This window comes from Meriones unguiculatus, chromosome 11 (genome assembly GCF_030254825.1).
Source record: "Meriones unguiculatus strain TT.TT164.6M chromosome 11, Bangor_MerUng_6.1, whole genome shotgun sequence".
NCBI lineage: Eukaryota > Metazoa > Chordata > Mammalia > Rodentia > Muridae > Meriones > Meriones unguiculatus.
In genome coordinates, this window is record NC_083359.1 from 42,480,640 (window position 1) to 42,495,119 (window position 14,480).

The 14,480-nt window shown below is 51.4% G+C and overlaps 3 protein-coding genes across 8 annotated transcripts in view; 1 reads left to right on the forward strand and 2 right to left on the reverse strand.

The window, feature by feature from the left end:
- The first annotated feature begins 216 nt into the window (after positions 1-216).
- On the forward strand, positions 217-1,137 carry Smim22 (small integral membrane protein 22). 2 transcript variants are annotated; one of them, XM_060364110.1, is made up of 4 exons: positions 217-332; positions 598-742; positions 825-901; positions 1,039-1,137. In XM_060364110.1, exons 2-4 carry the CDS (start codon positions 607-609, stop codon positions 1,078-1,080), a joined length of 255 nt encoding a protein of 84 aa, XP_060220093.1. In that variant the 5' UTR covers positions 217-332; positions 598-606; the 3' UTR covers positions 1,081-1,137. The 2 variants fall into 2 exon arrangements, with proteins under 2 accessions (XP_060220093.1, XP_021488060.1); XM_021632385.2 differs by having other exon boundaries at positions 602-742.
- Positions 1,138-1,483: 346 nt separating this feature from the next.
- Positions 1,484-6,469, reverse strand: Rogdi (rogdi atypical leucine zipper). Of its 2 annotated transcripts, none has more exons than XM_021632496.2 (11): positions 6,316-6,469; positions 6,171-6,242; positions 5,336-5,418; positions 5,162-5,216; positions 4,485-4,565; positions 3,681-3,776; positions 3,016-3,114; positions 2,598-2,711; positions 2,458-2,507; positions 2,224-2,350; positions 1,484-2,024 (listed from the first exon to the last, which is right to left on the reverse strand). In XM_021632496.2, exons 1-11 carry the CDS (start codon positions 6,361-6,363, stop codon positions 1,983-1,985), a joined length of 867 nt encoding a protein of 288 aa, XP_021488171.1. In that variant the 5' UTR covers positions 6,364-6,469; the 3' UTR covers positions 1,484-1,982. The 2 variants fall into 2 exon arrangements, with proteins under 2 accessions (XP_021488171.1, XP_060220092.1); XM_060364109.1 differs by having other exon boundaries at positions 6,325-6,417.
- Positions 6,470-6,793: 324 nt separating this feature from the next.
- Positions 6,794-14,480, reverse strand: part of Glyr1 (glyoxylate reductase 1 homolog) — a 38,994-nt gene continuing 31,307 nt past the window's right edge. For all 4 annotated transcript variants that reach the window (XM_060364108.1, XM_060364107.1, XM_060364106.1 and 1 more), the window contains 5 exons: positions 14,040-14,141; positions 13,188-13,350; positions 12,755-12,934; positions 12,313-12,437; positions 6,794-8,606 (listed from right to left, as the gene is read on the reverse strand). In XM_060364108.1, the coding sequence (XP_060220091.1) occupies positions 8,532-8,606; positions 12,313-12,437; positions 12,755-12,934; positions 13,188-13,350; positions 14,040-14,141 (645 nt within the window). In that variant the 3' untranslated portion in view covers positions 6,794-8,531. The remainder of the gene's footprint in view (positions 8,607-12,312; positions 12,438-12,754; positions 12,935-13,187; positions 13,351-14,039; positions 14,142-14,480) is intronic.

A 14,480-nucleotide genomic window follows, 5' to 3' on the forward strand; every position in this document is an offset into this window, starting at 1 on the left:
GGTCACAGTGTTTGTCACGGTGATAGAAAAGTAACTAAGACATCTGGGATACTAGGAATAGGTGAAAAAAAGTCTGGCAGAACAAGTGTCAGCCTGTGGCTTTCCTCCCTAGGCTCCTGTAGTCAGCTGTGCCCTGGCCTTTGCCTGTTTCACAGCTACAGCTGGCCCCAGGAGGGGAGGGCGGGGCTGGTTGCTAAGGTTTCAGGTAGTGTGGATCCGGAAGCAGGAAGCAGTGTGAGCTTCTAGGACCCTGGCACCTACCTGGCCTGGGGGAGAGGTCACCATTAGAGGCAGGTGCAGCACTGGAAACAGCCTTGCTAGGGAGAGAGAAGGTAAGGGTATGGTGAGTGGGTTGGGGCTGCCAGGGTAAGGGTGTGTGTGTGGGGAGGTAGGGTGCAGAGGTAGGGTTAGGGGAGGAAGGGGAGACAAGCAGGTCTGGGGAGGAGATGGCAGAGAAAGGTGAGACAGGGAAGGAAGAGATTGCTGTTCAGGGTGCAGAAGGCAGGAGAAAACAGGAGGGCTAGGGGTCATCTCAGGGTAGGGTCCGACTATAGATGGCCTGAGAGAGGCCTGGTCTGGGGTGGCCCTTTGGGGCAGGTAGCCGAGATGGGACTGTCTGCTGATGAGCTGAAGCAGGAGCTGGAGGCCACCGCAGGGGCAGTCCTGGGGAAGCTGAGGAGCCACCAGCTGTTCCAGTCTGAATGGGACACCGGTGCCTTGGTGGTCTTTCTCACATTTGTGGGTGAGTGTGGCTCCCGATCCCAGGCCCTACCCTGGTCTTGGGGCAGGGGCCACATCTGGACTTCTGTCTGTCCGGTCTTCAGGCACTGTGGTGTTGTTGCTGTTGCTGGTTGTTGTCCGCTGCTGCTGCTGCTGCAGCACCTCCCCCAGGCCCCGGAAGGTGAGCCCTGGGAAGATGAGCCTAGGAAGGGGTGGGTGTCCCTCAGGAAGGAGGGCGCTCATAGCAGCGGCACACCTGTACTGGGTTAGGCAGAGCTTTGGAGTGTTAACCACAGGGCCCCTCTGTTTCTCTTGCAGGAAAAGCCCAAGGGTGTGGATAACTTGGCTCTGGAACCTTAATGCTAGCCCTTGGCATGGGTCCTGTGGACGACAGTAACAGAGCCAATGTTTACCAAAGCCTGAGTCTGGACTGTGTTTAAACCCCTGCTGTGGGCAGTGTGATGGCTCATCATGATGCACTCATGGTTCCCTCATATACTCAGGGCCTGAACTCCCACTATCCCGCATGGCCACTCTGCAGCCAGGGGTGCCTTTCTCAAAGGAGTATTCTGCCTGGGCACAGGCCATGATGCCAGCACCCAAGTGGCGGAGGCAGGGGATTGTAAACTCCAAGCCAGATTCCAACTCAAAGGCCCTGACATGGCATTGAGGGAAATCAGGCCATAGGAACATGGGAGGCCATTGATCACCAGGGACCTTCAACGTAGTCCCTACTAATATGCAGGGAGACAGAAAACAGGGCTCCAGTCAAATTCTGATTTTTATTTCACAGAGGTGGGTGAGGTCACAGAACAAATGGTCCCAGCACTGCAGCTTGCTTACAGGGCGTCTTCCCCCTGCCCAGGTCCCTCTTCCTCCCTGCAACTCACAGCTTAGTGCCAAGCCCCATCTCTCACTGATGGGAGCTGAGAGAGTGGGAGAGGGGAGAGCCCTGGGCTTGGTCCCACCCTCAGTCCAAAGGTTGCCACAGTGTGCAGGAAGGGAGGCTTGGGAGCATGGCCACACCCCAGCTAGCCTCCTTGACTGTCCCCATCAAAACTGTGCCAGCACTCGCCCTTCTTCCAGGTGCCTCTAATAGTCGCTTTCAGCAGTGTAGATGTGTCTCAGGGCAGTGAGGGAGGATGCATAACTCAGGGGGGTGCCTGACAGTGACAGGCACCACAGGGGGCATGTGCTGGGGAGAGGGAGGGACTACAAAGTGGGGCTGCCCTCCTGGGAGGAGGATTCCGGCAGGCGCTCGCTCACAAGGGCCGGGAGCTCCAGTAGCTGGAAAACACAGAGATCTGCGGAGGGTGGGGGTGTGGTCAGCAACAGGTTTGCGTGGGTGTCTACTGGCTTCAGGGGGTGTGGCCACTGGGGGACCGCAAGACTGCAGAAGGGGAGTGTGTCTGAGAACTGTTGCCAACCAACTGGTGTGGACAGCACTGGGCGCGTTACAGAGGACAACCCTGAATGCCCCCACTCCCCCGCCCCCCGACACACCTTGTCCTTGAGCTGCTGACAGAGCTGCAGGGAGACGGTGAAGTACACCAGGGCATCGTTGAGCCAGGGGATCACGCACTCTACCTTGTGGACGTGGCTCACCTCTAGGCGCTGTGAGCCCCACTCGCTGGGCAAGGGGAAGAAGTGGATCCCTGAGGGCCGGCCTGGACCCAGACCTCAAGAGCAGAGGGAGCAGAATGCATGGGGCTCGAGGACCCCTGACTGTATACTCACAACATGGCCCCGGGGCTGTGGAGCACCGCACCTCCAGCGGGGCGGAAGTTCTAGGCAGAAGCAGCAGAGTTCATGAGGTCCGGGTGGAGGGTCCTTGGCAGGGCTGGTGCGGGGCCACTGGGAGGTGGGGGGACCTTTACCTTGGTGGAGGCAGGCTGCAGGGCGTGCAGCTGGTACACCGTGAGACACAGCTTGTTGAGGTTGACGTAGACATTGACCAGCAGATCAGAGGGTAGAGTAGGCGCGAACATCCGCTGGAGGAGGCAGGAGGGATGAGGCCCTCTCCCATTTTAGGCTACACGGTATGGAGAGGGGGCACCCCAGCCCTATCCCCAGGTGCTTCTCCACAGGATGGGGCGCCAGAGGTTCCCCATAATCTCCATGTGCTGGCTGCTGGGTTGGAAGTCACGGACTATAAACTGGGTTAACGTATCAGGGAGCAGGAGGCAGGAAGGAGGCCAAGAATCCAACCCTGAAAACTGCCCAGGCACAGAATGCCCACTGGCTGGACTGCTCGGTAGAGACTTTCTTGGGGTAGGGGCCGTCTGAGGTACTGACCGTGAGGCCGCTGGCAGCAATCTCGGGCAGAGTGAGGGTGGCTGGGGTAGTGAGCCGGTTTCTAGCTCTGGTCAGTTGCAACATGACAGCATCCATGAGCTGGGAAGGAGCAGGTGACCGTGCTACTTGGGCAGTGGTAGTTGCTAGGGTCCCTCACACCCCACCCACCATCTGCAAGCAACATGTATGGCTTCTGCTCTTGACAGTTGGCAATGGTTACAGGTCTAGACTCTGTAACCCCAGCAGGGGTGCTTGCCGTTCTGAGGCCTATTACATGGGGGTCTTAGACGGGGAAAACCCTAGGCACCTGAGTCAGCTGTCCCCACATAGCACTGCGTCCTTGTTCTGTGACAGGTCTTTACTGCCACCAACGCAGTGTCTCCTGACAGCTAGTTCTCGGGGAGCGGGGCACTTTACCTGAATCACTACAGGTACGTGTGCCTACAGGCTGTTCTCTTTTAACGTGTGAGCAGATGGAGGCTCACAGTAGCAAATAATGAAAGGTTGTACATCTCACAACAAAGCCCTGACACTAAACCAAGGCCTGATGTGGTATTCCAGGTTATGAGCCAACAGATGTGGCCAGACCTGTGAACACTTACTGGGGAAGGAGCAGCTTCCAGCAAAGCTGGCACTGTTCAGGGTAAGGGGCCAGGAAGAGTCACCTTGAGGACCTCAGCTCCTGTCTTGAATTGGTAGCTCTCATCTCGGTTTGCCAGGAGGTAAATAGCTTGGCTCACGTGGTTCCTGGCATCCTGGATCTGGAGACAGGCCCCGCCACCCACATAACCAGAGTCTATCAGCTTCAGGGAAGCCACATTTCTGGGTCCTCAGCCTGATCCCCTAGGGTACAGATGCTAGGCTGAGCGAAACTAGGCTGTGGTCTTGATACCCTCCAGAGCTGTAGTATTTGAACCCTGGATTGCCAGGCCCTGGACAATCCTGGCAGCCAAGGCACGCTGGCTCTTGGCTCTGTGTAGTTCACTGCTCAAAAGACAACTCCTGGTACACCCACAAGGAAATAAGTACGCAGGGCACAAGGGAGAGAACTAGTATACCCAGGGACAAGCAAGGAGGGAGACCTGTGAACTGTAAAGGCTGCAGGAGTGGGACAGGGTAGGGCTCCAGATAGGGGAGCACACAGGCAAAGGCCCTGGCATGTGGACCAGCTTCAGATCAGGTGTGTGTGTATATGCCCATGTGTGTCCCATGGCCTGTGGGTAGGCAGGAGGCCTGAGCATGGGAAGCCCCCACTGAGTAAGTGCCATTCAAAGGGACCTTCAGCTTCTTTTATTCTCCCAAAGGTGGGGTTGGTTTCACATCCCTCATGTAGAACAGGCTCTGGGGCTCCAAGGCGCCACCACCCCAGTTCTTCTAGGAAAGTCGCCACTGCCAGACTTTCCCTGCGGAGGGCAAGCCTGGGGAGGCCTTAGCTGGGGCCTGCACCCGGGTTGGGCAGTGGACCTCACCTGCTGTAGCTTCCACTGCTTGTCCTCCCGGAAGGCAAAGTGCAACAGCTGGTTGTTCCGAGGCATCTTCAGGTTCACGTCCTATGGGCCAGAGTGGGATAAGCAGGCAGAGGTACACCTGTCCTTCCTGACCCCGAGCCAGGATTGCAGGTGGGTGGGTGGCGAAGGCCCCAGGCACCTCAGCCACTCAGGAAGTAAACAGGAATGTCAAGAAATAGGAACTCAGATCCAGGAAGAGCCACAAAGCAGTGAAGGAGAAAAGAAGTTGAGATAGGGGAAGGGCTGGAGAGGAGGGGAGGCCGACTGTGAAATCAAGACTGAGCCATGGAGAGGGGCTGTCCTCCATGCTTTGAAGCCTTGCACAGACATAGTTCAGAGGCTGTCTGATTCAACTTTGAATCGGGGCCAGCCTGCCTTGGCTTCCAATGCTCAAATTTCACAGGGTCTACATGCCAGGCTGGGCGAAACGTAAAGCCATCCCCTTCCTGTCCCTCACTGAATCTATATGCCTATCTCATGAGGTAGCGTGAGGGTTGCCTGTCAAGTTACAGACATGCAAGGAAAACAGGTCAGAGAAGACAAGGGTCATGCCCAGGATAACATCGCTAGCTGGAGGTAGAGATGAGAGGCCAGCGCCACCCTGTCACCAGCAGGAGGGTCAGGGCCCCGGGACTCACCGCCTGGCTGAGGGCGTCCCCTTGCAGAGTCAGCACACCCTTCACCTGGTCTGTGCTGTAACACGGAGGAGTCAGAGGGGCGCCCGCTGCTGCCCTTCCCCTGCAGGCTACTTCACAGTACTGCGAGCATTTCCACTCCCCAGTACCCATGGGCCCCTTCCAAACCCAGCTCACCCACAGCTGCCCAGGACGAAGTTCTCTTGCTTGGCAGGGCCCTCTGTGCTGGGGCCTGGGAGAGTGAAGCGGAGAGAGGCCTCCTGTGAAAGACAGGGTGGGCCCAACACCTCACCTCAGTCTGGCTAGCACTCCTTTCCAAGGCCCTAGATTCTTTGCCAGACTAGCCAGGGAAGGGACAAGGCAGGCAGGCCTGACCGGGCTCCGTGTCTTTGCCCTACCAAGCCTCCATGATTCTGTGAGCTCAGACCTGTTCATTCTAGAGTCCTGAGCATCTATCATGAGCAGCCGGGTGGGAAGACAACAGAGGCGCAGCACCTGTAACTGGAGTGCTGTGATGCGGTGGGAGCAGAGGCACGGAATCTCACGCAATCAGCAGGCACAGTAACACGTTTTCCTAGCTCACCGTCCTAGTCCTAGGCATTTGGTGAGATAGTTCATTCGTCTTCACAATAGCTTTGTGAGCTTGGTTAGGGTAAGGGAACAGGCTCCGAGATGTCGGTAACTTGGCTGAGATCACTGAAGGACGGGGGATCCTTCAGAGCTCGGATTATTTTTGTTTTGAGAGTGTTTCATTATGTAGCCCATGGCTGCCTTCTAACTCCTGATCCTCACAGATGAAATGTCAGTTTCAAAGTTGGTCCTCAAGATCCGGTGCTAACCTAGCGTCTAAGACCTCTAAGACCTCGCTGCACACACATATTGCTTGTGTAATTGCCTGCGTCTGGACTGTACCCTCAGAAGTGGGAGTCAGAACGCCACCAGGCTCAGCAGCTGCGCAATTGGCGGAGCAGTGGAGAGAGATGGCTGGCCGGTTAGCACAGGCGGGTGTTACCTTGAGGATGTCCTGCAGCTGTCTCAGCACCGCGTGCACCTCAGCGTGCAGCAACCAGCGGAACTCCTCCTCCTGCGGACAGCGCATCGTCAAACCCATTCCGTCCCCGCCGCCCACCTCCCCAACCCTCCCGCGCGCGTCTCACCAGTACTGCCCTCTCCGCGGCGCTCGCAGCCATCGCGGTCGCCATCATCGTCGCCGGTGCTGTCGCTGTAGTCTGGAGCTTGGTGCGCCGTGCCCGCCCCTTCTCCTCCTCTTGTGAGCGATTGGCAAATCGGACACAAGCTCCGCCCTCAAGCCAGCTTTGCTTTAAGCGACTTGACACCGCTCCTGGTCTTGGCTGGTGGGTGGTTAGGCAAACACCGCCCACCCGCCCGCCTCAACCCCTGTTCTTCAGCAGGGGCGGGGCACCCTGGCCGACAACCTAGCACTACTGCTCACTGATTGGCCGGCGGGACCGTCCCTCACAGAGCTGTCCCTGTATTATTCCACCAGGTGTCGCCCGCCAGCAGGAACACATAGGGAAGGCCTCAGTTGGGCAGACACTTGAAGGAGGCCGGGAGGTGGACGTTATCTGGCTCCAACTCCAGGTCCCCAAAGAGCTAGAACACAAGTGGGACAGCTGTGGTACCAAGAAACGTTTTATTTATTTTTCTTGCAGTAGCTTTGTTAATTGCACAAAATCATGTTTTGTTTTTGCCATTTAAACATCACACAATCCTATTCTGAAAGACAAATGTTCATTAAAAACAAAGCGAAAATAAAAATTCACAACCTTAATCACCTAAATTTGTCATTTTAAAGGAAAAAGGGGAAGGAAGGGCTTTCTTACAAGCATTTTCACAATGTCACATTTTCTCCATAAAAGGAAAGGATTTCAAAACGAAAGGTGAAATAAGCTTAAACAGAAAGTCATAAAAAGAAAACTTTACAGAATTGTCAACAATATTAAGACAACATTGACTAACCGGTTTCCTTATAGCATCCTCCCCATCCCCAAACCCCAGGACCAAGACAGGCTACGTCCAGACAGACACTCGTTCAGCATCCCAGTGACTGAGCAATTGTGCTGACCCCATAAGCATTCCCTGCTCCATGCTCGTGTCCTGAGATCCTTACCCCAGGTTCTTCCCAGTGGAAAGTCAAATTGTGGTTTTGGAAATCCAAACTCACGAGGAGGAAGGCTGACAGCTCTCATGTGACATTCTAAGCCTCTCTGGTCCCCTCTCCAAGGAGAAACGCTAGGGCCTGCAGATGACTGGCTCCACCTCTGAGGAGCACTTAGGTTAGTACAAGGCCCAGGTCAAATCTGTCCCAACAAACCCAGGACTTGGAACCACTGATACTAGCAGAAGTGAGGTTCCTTGTTAAAAGCCCAGCCTATGAAGTGCTCTTTATTGGTGCTGGTCAGGCTGGGTCTGGGTCGAAGGAGGATGGAACAGAAATATTAACTCCATGGATGGAAAAGGGAAAGAGGGGCATGCAGGGAACCTGTGAAGAGCAGGCTGAACAGGTAGCCTATCTGAAGAGACCGCCATAACGGAAACAGGAAGGAGCCACTCCCATACTCCACTACTCCCAGTGTCCTTAAGACCCTTCCAGTGGGCTGGAATGCAAATCCAAACAAAACCTCCTGGGAGGAGCAGGCTCCAGCCAGAGCCAACAGCCAAGGAGCTGGAGGCTGTGGACTCTGCTCTCCCTGAAGAGGTGTCTATGTGGCCACAAGAGTCTCTCTTCAGTTCACAAAGACGTTCTGGGAGCTGCTGTTTAAGGTAGTGTCTATAGGAAAATCCTCCTCAGCTGGAGGTCCACAGAGCCTCCTCTGGGAGTCTGCTGGTTCATGATGGCCGAGGGGCCTCTCCTTCCAGGGGTCTAGTGGGAGGCCACGGACCCTCTGCCAGCCTCTGTCCTGGGGAAGTCGAGAGAAGGCTTCCTGTGCTCCCTGCCAGTTCTAGCTCCTCTAGTCCCTTGACCAGAAGGGGGCTGAGATATGACAAGCTTGGAAGAACAGCCAGGCAGCAGTTTCTGGGCAGCTTCTATCCTGGATGTGTGTGTCTGTGTGTGTGACAGAGACAGAGGACACAAGAGAAACAGAGAGAATACACAGCCTCCTGCTCCAGGGCCAATCAATGCCCGGCTCAAGAGCTTCTTCGCAGCCACCTGTAGAGACAGATCTTCATATCCCTGCCCAAGGCCTCAGGGAGGGAGGGTGCTGCTGTGTACTGTGCTGATGCAAGTCTCAAAGTCTGTATAAAAGGAAATGGAGACAGGTGACTGGTCCAGAGTAAGTCCCAGAACCCTGACCCCACACCGGGAAGAGAGGTCAGAGGGAAGATGGGAGGGTGGATGGGTGGGCAAGGCTTAGTGTATGTAGGCTCGGTACACGGCAGACATATCATTGTCAGACTGGTCCAGTGCCTTGGCTCTTTTGTACACCTGAAAAAAGAAGGAGGTAGAGGTTGGTCTCTAGTCACAGAGCTACTATGTGGAGACCTAGCCTTGATCCCTGAAGGTACTTCCAGATTGTTCTTGCCTGTTGCTTAGCAGGCAGGACCTGGAGCTTGAGATGCCTGGGTACGAATCCTGGCTTGATGTGGGGCAAATGCGCTAGTTTATGTAGGCTTCTGCCACAGGCTAATCTGAAGAAGGAAGAGTCACAAGCCTCATGGCTTTACTTAGAGATGTGAAGTGCTCACTGATGTTAGGAGTCACTATGGTGCCCTCAATGCAGGTAACTCTCCAAGGGTGTTTTATTATCCCCAGGGCCACTGTGCCTTACTTTTATAAAAATGGCTGGCACCTCCTAACCAACTTTCAAAGGCTCCTTCGAACTCCTGATCAACACAGCAGTTGCACCCTTCTACCTCTACTTGCCACCTCTCGGTTATTTTTTTGTTTTAGTCAAATTAAAAATTTTATTTTATTACTTCACCTGTCTGTCTGTCTGTCTGCATGTATGTCTGTGCACCATCTGTGTGCCTGGTGTTCTCAGAGGCCAAACAGATTTTGGATCCCTTGGAGCTAGAGTTACAGACAGTTGTGACCTATCATATAGGTACTGGGAAACCAACCCAAGTCCTTTGGAAAAGCAGCTGGTTCTCTTAATTCCTAAGCTATCAGCCCCAGTTTTCAGGTTTTGTTGTTTGAGACAGGGCTTTCCTGTAGAGCCTACAATGAGCTCATGTTTTGTTTTGTTTTCTTTTCTTTTGCATTTTCTTTTCACCGGATGTCCTGGAACTCACTATGTAGACGAGGCTGGCCTTGAATTCAGAGATCTGTCTGCCTCTACATCTAGAGAGCTGGGATTAAAGGTGTCATTGCCTTCTTTCCAAAACAGCCTACCTCCCCCAAACTACTTCCTTCCTTCTTTCTTTTTTTCTTTTTTTTTTTTTTTTTAATTGAGACAGGATTTTTCTGTGTAGCTTTGGCTGTCCTGGACTCACTTTGCAGACCAAGCTAGCCTTGAACTCAAAGATCCACCTGCCTCTTCTGGGAGTAAAGTGCCACAACGCTTTTACACTCAAACTATATTTCTTACACGCTGAAGTCATTGCTTATTTAAAAGGTTCAAGCTTATTTTGTGTTTTCTTCCATTAAAATATAAGTGACATGAAGAAGGGAGCAAGTCCGCAGCAGCTTGAGAATAGTCAAAGCCACCATGAGAAAGGCAATAGGAAACTCAGTTTTGTTGAGGTGATATGCTTTGCTGTACACAGGGCAACTTAAGAGTCTAAGCAGAGCCAATGTAAAGCAGAACACACACAGCTCTGGTATTATCTGTTAATGAATGAAGGTTGAATAGCTTTCTAGACCAGACTCCCAGAATACCATCAGTGGCAGGGGTGTGATAAGAATTTTTTCTTCTTCTTCTGGGACAGGGTTGCTCTGTATAGCCTTGGCTGTCCCCTAACACACTCTGTAGACCAGGCTGGCCTTGAACTTACAGACCTCTGCTTGCTTCTGAGTGCTGGGATTAAAGGCGTTGCACTACCACTACCCAGCTTGGTAACAAACTCAGTCTTTCAGATGAAAGGAATAATGCCAGAGAAACATAATTTTTAACAAGAAACAGAAAGATAGAAAGGGCTATCAAGAGAACTAGTTGAGAAACTATGGTTAGAAATGAGGGGGGCTAGAGAGATCACTCAGCAGTTAGGAGCACTGGATGTGCTTCTAAAGGACCAGGGTTCGATTCCCAGTACCCACAAGGCAGCTCATAACTGTAACTTCAGTTCCAGGGGATCTGACAATCACACATATACAGGCAGGCAGAATACCAACATACATAAAATAAATCATTAAAAAAAAAAAAGAAGTGAGTATGTGGTAAAATGAACAAGGTAGTTTTGTTTCTGTTTCATGCAAGTTAAGGGTATCGACTGAATACCGACAACAACCATTACAGAAGAGCAAGCACTGTCAAAAAGCTAAGATATGAATAAAAATTAAATTCTACCACGCACAGATAACCTTAGGAAGAGGAGAAAGAAGGAACAGATAAAGACAGGGACTGACAGAAACAAATGCTAAAAGGACAGCTCCAAATCCAATTGCAAAAGGGGCAACAGGCTAATGGAGCAGCTAGCCTTGAGAGCCCAGTCTCAAGGTCTTGCACAGTGAAGAACCTGAATTCACATGATACAGGGGTTTCACAGTCCAGTTCCACTGTGAAATGAAGCAAAATTCTGCTTCCAGTGAACTCTGCCAGAGCAGATGCAAATTGGACCTTGACCCACCACAAAGCTCTCCCAGCACAAGCCCTGAAAAGGACCCTTCATAACCACATCTAGGATGAATTTTATGAAGATGCTTCAAAATACAAAAGAAATACCCTGCCAAGAGTCATGGTTAGAAATTAAGTGGGGGATGCAGAGATGGTTCAGTGGTGAAGAGCACTTGCGGCTCTTGTAGAGGACCCTGCATCAACTGCCTCACATTGCCTGCATTTCCAGAGGGATCCCACATCTCTGGTTTCTGTGGACACCAGCACTCACGTGCACACACTCATATAGACTTATACATAATTAAAAAGAAATTAAGTTCAAGTTCAGGCTGGTCTACAAAGCCAGTCCAGGACAGCCAAGGCTACACAGAGAAACCCTGTCTCAGAAAAAACAAAACAAACAAACAAAAGGCAAAAAAACATCTGTAATACTAGCACCATGGACACGGAGGTAGGAGGACTGTGACTTTGAGGCTAGTCAGGGCTACCTTAATGAGATCCATGACGCCTGAGCAATGAAGTGAACCCTGTATGAGAAGGGCAGAATTACAGAATTAAAGGAGAGGAGAGCTCCCAGTACAGCTGACATATGCATGACGTAAACAGCCAAGCACTTTGTTCCAGAACTGAACAACACAAACCAGCCACTACGCTCCAAGAGCAAACTCACATCCTGTTTTCAACGTTTTTGTGGCATTAGGGATTGAATCCAGGGTCTTGTGTATGCTAGGTAAGTACTCTACCAAGAAATGATAGCTAGTAGTGTACACCTTTAATCCAGCATTTGGGAGGCAGAGGCAGGCAGATCTTTTAGTTTGAGGTCAGCCTGGTACATAGAGTGAGTTCTAGGACAGCCAGGGCTACATAGAGAAATCCTGTTTCAGGGAGAGAGAGAGAGAAAAAAAAAAGGTATCCTTTTAAAACTCTAAGTTGTGCAGGATGGCCTTGAACTATTGCTTCAGCCTCCTAAGTAGCAAGGGCTATAGTTATGGACCACCATATTTGGCTCGATAAACTTTATAGTAATCCAGAGATCAAAGAAGAAATCACAAAGGAAGTAATAAATTGCTGTGGTGTTCAGAAGGAAATGAGCTCTTACAATTATGTCATACATATCTCTAGAACTGTTGCCTAGTGTTCATCCTTCAGGGACTAGATGGAGAAAATTAATTTAAAGACAGAAATAGTACAATTCTGTACGTGATGTTCCCTTCTTTTCTTGGCTCAATGTAGTGAGAAACAAGTATGAAATTTAAGAGTTAGATGTGGGGACACATGCCTTTAAGTCCAGCACCCAGGAGGCTGAGCAGAAAGTCTGTAAGACCTGTTGTCAATAACAGAAGAAAAGTTAAGCAAGCAGGACAGAAATAACAACTAAACTCAAGGATCTAGGGCCTGGGCTACTTGAAGTCAAGTTACCTCATTGGCTGCAGCTGCCATGGGAGTGGGGTGGTTGACTGCATCACCCAGTGCAATGGCCAGGCGGAGATCCTTCTGAATGTATTTCAGGTAGAAATCAGGTTTAAAGTTTCCTTGTAGGATATCTGAGGAGGGAAAGATGTTCATCAGAAGTCTAAAGACCTACATGAAAATTGCCTTCAGAGTATCAGACTCACCCCCCACCCCAGCAATTTCGAAGGGTACAGTCCTGTCCTTCTCCATCTCCAAAGATTGAAGACCCACTCTAGGACACAAGTACCATTTTTACTGTGTTTTTGGGTCTCCTCTGACTGGGGCAAGGACTGACTGGAAAGGGAGCTCTCTAACACAGTGATAGGACTCTCTTCTGGATGGTCTCTGACCCAGCTGTTCAGCTCTAATGAAAATAAAATTGCAAGAACTGAGACCAAATGTGACTTACTTTGGCACTTCTGGTCCAGGAAGATGCTGGCCAATTGTCCCTGATTGAGGATGTCCAAGAGTGTCTGCTGTGATTGGCCTGTCACCTGGGCCAGTGTAAGCCCCTCAGCAATGGTGGCCATGAAGCTCCCTTGGACCATGTTCACAATCAGCATCATCTTCGCTGCATTGCCAACTTCACCTGCTCAGGACAAAGGTCATGTCCCAAGAATCCTATAGGCAGGTCATCTCTACCTCACCCACACACCCTGAAAACCTCTTTCATCTGTCCTAGACAGAACTGCCTTTTTCCTTCCAGGCACTAATTGTGCCTGGCAAAAGCAGCTTTCTTTTAGGGAGTCTGGAGGGAAGGCCAAGTGGGACAGATGCTGTCACCAACCCTGCCCCCAAGTCTACAGGCCCAACATGGCCAGACAAGTGGGCAGGTATATTACCTAAAAAGAAGGAGGTCTTTCCCATTGCCTGGAAGCAGCTGCTGCAGTCCTCATACAAGCCCCTGTCTCCGGCTGCTAAGATCACCAACATCCCATCATTGGACAGTTGCTGATTCCCTGAAACTGGGGCTTCCAGAAAGCGACCCCCTCTGGATACAATCACCTGTAAGGAAAGCCACAACTTCTGATGGTTCTTGCTTCTCCATGTACGAAGGAAGGAACATCTTTGGGGGTCATGGTGTCTCATCATAGGGTATGTAAGCATGTTGCTATCTATACTAAGGTCCCAAAGCCAATATATGTACTAGTTTCCTACTGTAGTGGGTCAGACAGGCTATCCTTTAAACAGAAGTGAGTCACAGAATGTAAGAAAGGAAGTGGGGTCTGCATCTTATTTCCCAGTGTGCTGGTTCTTAAGAGACCAAGGGGCAAACATGGCAATACAGATGCCTGGGCTGACCTCCTGCTATCTGGACCCTGCCCATCTCTGAATTCAGCCACCCTCAAAACACAAGTGAGCCCAGAAGATTGGGAGGAGGACACTATGCTAGACTCAACTGTAGACAGCTGCTTAAGCCAAAAAGGCCACACTGGCAGTCTGGAGGCTTCTCACTGTAGGAGGGCTGACATCATGGGACCTCCTGTCTACTAGCCTGCAGTGACCATCCATGGCCGTTCCAACCAGCTGAGGATCTGAAGGGGGACAGTCAAGAGGCTAGTCCCAAGGCTCCCGACGTCCGCTCTCGTTTTGGTTCTAGTGTAACCAAACTGCCCGTACTTGGGTGTGGTTAGCCTGTGTCTTGGGCTCCCACTCAAAAGATGATCCAGAGCCAGCCTACATAAGGCTGCTACCTGGGCCAGCTCGGTGACTGTATCTGCATCCACCGTTGACATGTCCACATAGCATTTCCCAGGTCGTATCCCTTGCAGCACACCGCTGGGGCCCAGCACCAGCTGTGGGGACACAATGGAGAAGCAATAGCCCAGGCTTGCAGTTAAGTGCTCAGGAGTCCCTGCAGAACACAGTCTGTTGTGTTTTGGGGGTTCACTGCCCGATCAGAAGTTAACTATTAAAAATGAAAAGGAAAGAACCACTAAATATGTATGGGATAGAGAAGTAATTCCAGGTAGAGGGATCTCTGTGAGTTCCAGGGCAGCCTGGTCTACTTACATAGCAAGTTCCAGACCAGTGAGGGCTACATGAGATTTTTGCAAAAAATAAATAAATACAAATAGATAGCGAAAGAAAGAGAGAGAGAGAGAGAGAGAAAAAAAGTTAGGCTGTGGTGGAAC

Coding starts and splice junctions, on each gene's coding strand:
- Rogdi (XM_021632496.2), bottom strand. CDS start 6,363: ATGATGGCGACCGCGATGGCTGCGAGCGCCGCGGAGAGGGCAGTACTG. Junction 2,712..3,015: donor TTGCTGCCAGCGGCCTCACG/GTCAGTACCTCA, acceptor TGCCTCCTCCAG/CGGATGTTCGCGCCTACTCT. Junction 2,508..2,597: donor TGCAGCCTGCCTCCACCAAG/GTAAAGGTCCCC, acceptor GCTTCTGCCTAG/AACTTCCGCCCCGCTGGAGG.
- Smim22 (XM_060364110.1), top strand. CDS start 607: ATGGGACTGTCTGCTGATGAGCTGAAGCAGGAGCTGGAGGCCACCGCA. Junction 743..824: donor GGTCTTTCTCACATTTGTGG/GTGAGTGTGGCT, acceptor TCCGGTCTTCAG/GCACTGTGGTGTTGTTGCTG. Junction 902..1,038: donor CCTCCCCCAGGCCCCGGAAG/GTGAGCCCTGGG, acceptor TTTCTCTTGCAG/GAAAAGCCCAAGGGTGTGGA.